Source organism: Aptenodytes forsteri, unplaced genomic scaffold (genome assembly GCF_000699145.1).
Source record: "Aptenodytes forsteri isolate BGI_AS27 unplaced genomic scaffold, ASM69914v1 Scaffold289, whole genome shotgun sequence".
In the NCBI taxonomy this organism is placed as follows: domain Eukaryota; kingdom Metazoa; phylum Chordata; class Aves; order Sphenisciformes; family Spheniscidae; genus Aptenodytes; species Aptenodytes forsteri.
In genome coordinates this window covers 1005921-1014376 of record NW_008795025.1, presented here as the reverse complement: position 1 = coordinate 1014376, position 8456 = coordinate 1005921, and the positions used below count along the sequence as shown (strand labels likewise).

The following is an 8456-nucleotide window of genomic DNA, read 5'->3' as shown; positions in this document are numbered from 1 at the left end:
GTTCCCCCCCCCCCCCCCTTTTTTTTTAAAAATGAAACAAGCACAACCCCCCCACTCCCTCTAGGAAATAAATGAAAAGCAGACATTACCTGGTGTGTTGATGCTTTCATGTATTAGTCCTCCTAGTCCCTGGTATTTTTAGCAGAGCAGAATTGTCTGCATTAATGACCCCAGTGTTTCTACCATTTTAAGTTCTGCAAGTAAATTGCTGGCTACACTACTTGCCAAAACACATTCAGCTGTCAGCTGCAATTTAGGTAAATGGCAGAATAAAAAAAAATACTACCTGCTGACATTAATGGATTTGGCACTGATCTAATCAACTAATTTTATCTGGCTCACTGATCTCCGTTCTTATCTTCCACTGGCTTAAACACACTTAATCTGCATAGATTCACGCCAGTATTTCTGTTCCTTCTGGGATAAAAGCTACTTTAAAATGGTAAAGCTACTTTAAAATGGGGAGGGGGACTCGCTCTCCAGCTCTGTTTTCATAACAAAATAAACAATTGCTACAAGGGACAGAAAAGCTATAGGTACTTGTATTATCATTAGCCTTTGTAAGGCAGTGACCAGGATTCACAGCCATGCCCTAAAGCCACAGACATATTTAGGCAACCTGAATTTCCCCCACATCCCTGTGACCAGACCTTCCTGCTGGCTGGCTCTAGGTCTTCAGAGCCTCAGGCTGAAAGGAAGCTCAGGAGATCTGTCTGGCTAAATCCTATCTTGTGAGTGCAAGGGGCTCTACACAGTCCACCTTTGTCAATAAAACACCTGCACTGAGTTTTATTCTGAGTCAGTACCCCCACCACAGGCCACATCCTCTCAGCAGAAGTGGGACAGTCTCTCTGGAGCACCACAAAACAGTTGCTTCGAGCAGTAGATTCACTGTTGAAAATCAATGGTTTGATCTGAGGCGTAAAGTGCCTTGGCCTGGACAAAAGCCAACATAATTTATGACTTCAGGGAAGTAAGTGAAATCACTCCGAAGAGAAGTTTACCTCAAAGTCCATACGTTTTTCACATTTCTGAACTTGGATGTCATCCTTTTATCATGGGTGACAAAACTCAGCCCAGGACACAAGCCAACAATCTGAGCAGATCAATGGGCCAGACTGCTGAAGCAAAGCCTTTCGTGTCATGGGTCAGTCCTGGAAAAAGCTAAAGTGTTCTAGGATGGAAGGAAAAAATTATGGGTTTGAATCCCTGAAATATTTCTTAAGCAGCTGGAGCTAATGCAATGCAGTTACCACACTCATTGGATGCTGCATTTCTGGGAGAGCTGTCAGAGGGAACAAGTCGGGCAGGTAGATCTGAAGGAGCCTGCTTTGCTATCCAGACTTAAACCTGAATTCTCCTCTGGAGCCAATATACCAGTGTCCTGACTCTGAAAGTCAGGGCCCCAAAAGTGCCCTGCAAGTTCACATCTCACCTCTGCCTCCCAAGGGCTCTAATTTCAGCTCTTGCTGCCTCTCCTCTACCATTCGTCTTTCTCATTTGATGCCCCTCATCCTCTCGTAGCTGAGTTTTAAAAAGCCCTGCTTAGTCTGCCAAGACAATGTCATCTTTTTCAGTGCTGTCAAGAGCTTCAAACCAGAAACATCACTAAAAGGAAAGCTACAAACAGCTGGTGGCTGCTGTGCTGGTCTGGAAACGGTGGTAAAGGCAGTCTTCTCAGCCTGTCTCTTCTGCAGAAGCGACTGCCAACAACAACAACAAGCTATACTTCTTCACTTCACTTTCTCTCTGCTTGTCTGTCCCCCAAGAACAGCCCTTCCTTCTCACCTTAACGTTGCCTCTTTTACAAACAGAAGACAGGTAACACCAACTGCACATCACTCAGAGGACCCACAAACAACTTTTCCCTACTCATTCACCTCAGTAAGCCAGCAAATCAGTCATGAAGCTCTGAACAGAAGTGCATTTCATTGGTGCTGCTGAGGTTTCATCAGTCCCTTTTTCCTTATAAGGCCCCAAACTTTCCCCTTTTCAACACAGCAGGGCAAAGAACAATATAGATGGCCATTACAACCATATCCTTCCCAGGAGCTCCTTTCAGCTCTGACGCTGCTATATACAGGTCTGCCAGCCAGGACTTTGCTGGAGACAGAATACCCACCAGATCCAGTCTCCAAAAATAAACAGGACTAAATATCGTCACCACAAGTACAAGCAGCAGTAGCAGCAGTATCATGCACTTAAGAGACAGTGATTTCTCCGAGACACCTGGAGCTCTTTGCAAACACCAACAGCCATTCCAGACAAAGGAAGAGGACACTGAGGTTGTGACTTGGCCTGAAAGGACCCCTGTATTTCAAGTCTAACTGAAATCCTCCCACTGTCCGGTAGAAGCTGATCCCAGTATCAGCCGGAGTGGTACACATTTTCTCTCCGCTGTGCCCCAAGGATCTCAAGGCAGCTCAGTGCTCGACTGGTTCTCCCAAAGTACCAATGATACAATGTCAAGCACGCAGAGATTTTACTGCTCACACACCAGCTCTAACCTGCTCTTGCCTGCAAGAGATTTCCTCTCAGCACAGCCCACAGACTCCACATCATTCCCCTGAAAGTTGAACTGATTTTGCTTTCAAAAATAAAGACAAAAACCCCCTACCTCTCAGACAATTCCTGCTGAGCTGCCATGAAGCAAAGCCTCATCAGCACTGTGGATAAGCAACTTGGGTTTTGTTTTCCACAAGGGCTGCTACATTTAGAAAGAGTCTCTTGCCCTCACCCCCTTTCTCATGGATCTCTTGGAAGTGGTGACTTTAGATACTTACCTACAGACTTCAGAATACCTTCCACTCTCACAGCATTCACCTGTGTTCACTACTGTCTTGCTGTGACACAAATCAAGGGTGGATGCCACACATTTTATCTCTGAAACACTGCCCCCATCCCAAGAATGGCTCCCATGTCCTTTGAAGCTAGCTGTGATTCAAAACTGCACTGCCAGTCACTTGCTGGTTATCCCTGACCAGATCCGAAAGAGGAAAGGGGACAGGGTCTTAACTCACCACTGAAGTCAACACAGGACTTTTGGCCTGTGAACTCAAAGTAGAGGTCTGCATGTCTCTACTAGTGAATCCTCCCCAGCAAAGGCTCCAGACATACCTGCTTGGCGACTGGAGAAGGCAAAGACCATGATATCATCAAAGCTCCAGGTGTAGTCCTGGTGTGGAGGGTAGAACATCAGCTTGGTGGAGGCCTCTTTCCTCAAGTCAATGAGGAACGTGGAATGAATCATTGGGACAGCAAAACAGCCTGTCCTTTTCCATTCCCGAATCAGGGGATAATCCAAGGTCCTTTTGTAATAGCCCTGCAATCACAATGAGGGGGCTGCTTGTTACAAGAGATTTCTGTTTCATAGATGCTCCTTAGAAAAAGTTGTCACCCTTAGCCCTCCCCAGCAGAGATGGATCAGTGCCCAATTCTCAGATTTTTAAGTGTCTCCCATTTGGAAAGGGCTCAGTCAAGTATTTAGAAACAATCTCCATCCCAAAAGTTAAAGCTTGACCTTCTTTCTCCTTTTTAGCAGCTATTGGAAATCCAAGCCTTTCCATTGCAAAATTCCCTTGCAATAGACTTCAAACCTCAGACTGTTTTCTCCTGACTCTTCAAAAACCTCTTTTGCACATAGACTCTCAGGTCTGATCCTGGAAGCTGCTGAGCACCTGTGACATCCTCCACGTTCAACAGGCACAAAGGACATTCAGCGTCTCACAGAATAGGACCTGCAAATTATTTCTGACCATGACTTTAAAAAAAAAAAAAAAAATTTGCTTCACTGCAACAAAGGCAACATCTCAGTCTCCATCAGCTGTGTAAGAATCCCTGCTTCCTCCCTCCCAGGGCAAGCAGGTTTAATACTCACTCCTGAGCTCTCCCCACAGAGTCTGTCGGGGGGGAGGCACTTCAGTCAGCTCATTTCTCTGTAACCATGAGCTTTGCTAGCCTTCCAGCACTGTGGGTGAACACCCACATTGTACGGCTCACAGGTCATTTTGCAGGTGCAGTATGTCTAAAGCTATCAGATTTGGAAATAAATACACTGAATTCCTCCAGAAAGAAAATCCTAATGCACCAATTAGACATCCAGACAAAGCTGACAGTTGAATCCAGAGCAGATTCTGGTCTTTACAGAAATGATGAGTCACTAAAATAAGTTTAAGTTACTTTTACGTTATATTTTCCATGAGCATCCTAGCAACGGCTGAGCACATCACTGCAGAACCACTTTACCCTGGTTTTGTGCAGAAGCATGGTGTAGTGCATTTGTCTGTTTACGTATCTGTCGATCCTCCCCTCTGCCCTTCAGATATCTAGTCCTCACAGTATGGTCACATATCTCAAACACAGCCGGTCTGATTTTCATGAAAAGGAGCAAGTGGGTAGAGACCTTACTAGCATTCCCACTGAAGGAAGGGTTAAGACATTCAACCTTTAACAGACATCTGAGAATGCCCACAGGTGGAAGATGCTGGAAACTAATCTTTCCTCCTTCTGTCACTCACTATGAGGTTTTGGGGCTTTTCACTGCTCATAAATCATGCGTAGTCAAGAAAGACTCCAACTTGTCAGCACTGTTGCCGTGCTCTCCTAAGGTTAGCTTCATGACAACTAAATGTCAAGCTGTCTGGAGCTGGGTTTGGCTTGCTGTTGCTCAGTGCCGGAGGCTGTCTTTCAGGGTGTGCTCCAGCTGTTACTCCCTCCCCAAGTCCCCAGGGAGAGCAATGCTGAGAGCATGAAGCTGTGGGACTGTGAGCACAGAAACAAGAAGCAGCAACTAAGAGAAAAAAAAAATAAATAAAGTGGGAACTTTCCTATTCGTTTGAGCAGCTTTTTTCACCAAATTCTGCAAGATGCATTTGCTACTAGGTTTTTCCCTCTCCTTTTCTCAGCTAATGCTGGTAATGATGGAAACTTACTACTGGAAAGGTAACACTAGGGGCCAGGGCAGAGGCTGGTGCACACAGGCAGAGATCCGCTTCAGCCTGTGGAGCAATGCTGATTTACATCAGTGGAAAACCTGGCTGTCTCAGGACTTAACCTTAAAAACTTAAAGGACAATGCCTTCGCTATGAAGTTTGTATCTCCATTTTAAAACAAAAACTGAAACAAGTAAATACACACACACCCCTTTTCTTATCTATGTATTTACTTCCCAAGAATTTGGAAAGTTCAGGACCTTTTCCTGCTATTTTTATTCAATTAGTCTGAACTGTGGAACTCCATGCCATAAGATGGCATGGGTGCCAAAAAAAAAAAAAAAAAGATTCAGACAGTGATTTCTGTAAAAGAAAAAAAATCACTGAGAGCTTTAAAGACAAAGACCTTTCTCAAGAAATCATAGAGAAGGAGATTGCCAGAGGATAGAAAAATATTTTGAGAAAGTATCATTTATTTACATGTTTGCCATATTCTTATACTATTCCCTAGGCATCTGCTAGGAAGTGCTGCTATCAGATAGACCTTTGGTCTGACCCAGTACAGCTGTTATGTTTTCACCCTGCCTGTGGTCACTACTTGTCTCCTTGGTAACACTGGGAAGGAAGAATGATGTTTTACACCAGGTAAATAGAAGAAGGGGAAACTGAGTTTGTTCTTTGTTTCACTCCAGCAATAATGACAACAATCAGTATCTGGTTAGCTCTCTGGAATAAAGCAAGAGGGTAGGGAAGGGCAGGACCATGGAGGCTCTCTAAAGTACTCCTATTCACATGCCCCAGGGAAGCTCAAAGATGTATGTGCAGCTCAGGCTTAAACACATTTGTCTATGCAGTAGGGCAAGCTTGTCTTTATGAAAAAGGAAACACAAGACTCAGGCATGGAAGTAAAAAGGAAATCCTGAAGCTTTCCAGGGCCAATGTGGGCAAAAAGGGAAAATTTTCAAGAGAACAAAAAAACCTCTTGCTATTCTAGGAGACATGCAGCTTAGGATGCTGCCTCCTCAAAGGATGACAAAACACATGCCAGCAGCAGACTGGAGAACAGGTCAAAAAGCTGATCTCATTATTGAGTCTTACCTGGGAGAAAAAAAAAGCATTAACTACAGTCCCCATTTCAGCTTGAATGTCTTGGAAAGCCCATCTAGAGCTTAGTCAAGAACATTTCCAAGGGAAAGAGTGAAGAAAGGCAAAAAATGACTGTGACAATAGATCTGCCCTTCTATATATTTGATTCTTTTACTAAAATCCTTTTATGGACAAGGTGATTGTACTGGGTTTGGCTGGGATGCAGTTAATTTTCTTCATAGCAGCCTGTATGGTGCTGTGTTTTAGACTGGTGACCAAAACAGTGCTGATAACACACCGATGTTTTAGCTGCTGCTGAACAGTGCTTGCACAGCATCAAGGCCTTCTCTGTTTCTCACTCTGCCCCCCACAGCAAGTAGGCTGCGGGTGGGCAAGAGGTTCGGAGGTGACACAGCAAAGTGATTTTCCATACCATGTAACATCATGCTCAGCGATAACGGGGGGGGGGAGAGTTTTTCCAAAGTAGCCAATGCTCAGGGAATGGCTGGGCATCAGTCTCCTGGTGGTGAGTGACTGTTTTTGCATCACTTGTTTGTTTGGGTGGTTTTTTCCCCTTCACTTATTAAACTGTCTTTACCTCTTTTTAAGGCCATTACACAAACATATGGAACCACCTCAAATAAATTCTGGTATGATTGTGTGTATATCAGTATCTTTTATGCAGTTAGTGGGACTGTATCACTTCCCCTAAGCCAAGCAAGCTCAGCTTCCTCTAGATTAAGCTTTTTCAAGTGAGGAATCTCAGATAAGGAAGCAAGTTTCAGTTATGTGCCTGCACACCCAATGCAAAAGACATGTATTGCTTTTTGCTTATACCTACCAAAGCCTGAAAAACATTTATAGACTGCAATGTCCTCTCTACCCTTATTCCCAGATTCCGTATAAATGTACGGTCCTTTCCCAAAGATACCCGCCCAAGATTTGGGATGCCACCGCTGAGAGAAGAGGAAGCTTAGATGACTGCATGACACCACTATCCTCACTACATCCCAACATCACCTCTGCATGCCTCAGACCTATAGCAGCTTCTTTTCAGAAAAAGGACGCTACAAAAGCAGATGGGAAAGCCCATAGAACAGTAACAATGCCCACTGCTTCACAGACACAAGGCAGGAGGCTTTTGAAAATATAGCTTGCACAGTCACCCAGCACCGTTCACGTGGTCACTTGCCTGTGGGGTGATGCCACACCAGAAGTTAGAGTAGAGAGAGCGAGACTCAAGCATTGGTGCCACCAATGTCTTGTTTTCTGCTATCATCAGGTTCAGGGTTTGTGGGTTGGTCAGTAAATTATCTGCATCAATAAACTAGAGAAGAAAGAGGGGAAGAGAAAAAGAAATTTGTTATTAGATGAAACAACATGCTTCCCCTGACGCTTTCTGGGGAACAAGGCAGCCAGAGGCGTGAGGTTGGCAAAAAAAACAAAAAGCACTGAGCTGGTCATTTTGATACTGTAGGGTACATCACTGTTATAGGTAAACCCAGTGGTGGCTGCCCCTACGACAAAGCTATGAGATGGGAAAAGATGTGGAGCTTCCCTCTGACTCCACAGAACGTCACTCCAGCACAGGGGTAAGGGAGCTGTGAGGGAAAATAACATTGCTGAAAATTCGGGGCAGGTTTATTCTGTGAAGGGGATCAAGAAGAATTCTTAAAAACTGGCCTCACACCCTCACCTTGTTCAGAGGCTGTGGGAACACCAGCATTAACTGCTGCTGTAGTGACCAAAGGCACACATCTTTCCACAACTGTTCTGCTGAACTATTTCCCTCACATTTCATCAATAACAGGTGGGGTTTCAATCTGGGGGACCCTTGCAGGTGTCTACCCACCACCAGGACTATATTCAATCCTGACCCCTGTGAAAAGAGCCTTGGGCTTACCCAGGGACTTATCCCCCTACCTGCAAAGTCTCTCACTCATCAGACCAAGAAATGACACACAGCATCTCATTGCAGAGAGCTTTGTCTTTCAACGGAGAAGAAACTTTTTGACATCCTCAAGCATCAGAGTGACTACCTGAAAAGTTTTTTCCTGAGGACAGTTAATAAATCAAACCTTGTATTTACCAGGATGTAGTCTGACCACTTCTCTCGTGCAGCGCGCAGGGCAGCCTGTCGGAGTTTCATCACATGAGTGAATCGGGAGCTTGGCCAATGTTTTGGCCCAATTTCTTCTGGGTAAGACCTAGCAAAGAAAAAAAGAAAGTGACTGCAACCCATGTCTGGGCCCTATTACACTAGTCAAAAAAAGAGAGTTCCCTTGCTGCCTTCTTTCCGAAAGAAAAACAGTGTTAGAGTCACCTCAGGCAACCCAGGAGAGGTTTTGAGGGAGAACGATTCAAGTTTTGTGCTGGAATGTGTACACAGGGCAGTGGAGAACAAGCAGCGCTGCAGCATTTCCTGCCGACCAAGCGGCC

General features: G+C 44.8%; 1 protein-coding gene across 1 annotated transcript in view; it reads right to left on the bottom strand.

The window, feature by feature from the left end:
• COLGALT2 (collagen beta(1-O)galactosyltransferase 2) overlaps nt 1-8202 on the bottom strand; it is a 17394-nt gene extending 9192 nt beyond the window's left edge. The window contains exons 1-3 of the mRNA XM_019471149.1: nt 8107-8202; nt 7210-7344; nt 3118-3322 (exon numbers count right to left, since the gene is read on the bottom strand). Coding sequence (XP_019326694.1) covers nt 3118-3322; nt 7210-7344; nt 8107-8166 — 400 coding nt within the window. The 5' untranslated portion in view covers nt 8167-8202. The remainder of the gene's footprint in view (nt 1-3117; nt 3323-7209; nt 7345-8106) is intronic.
• Between the last annotated feature and the right edge of the window lie 254 nt (nt 8203-8456).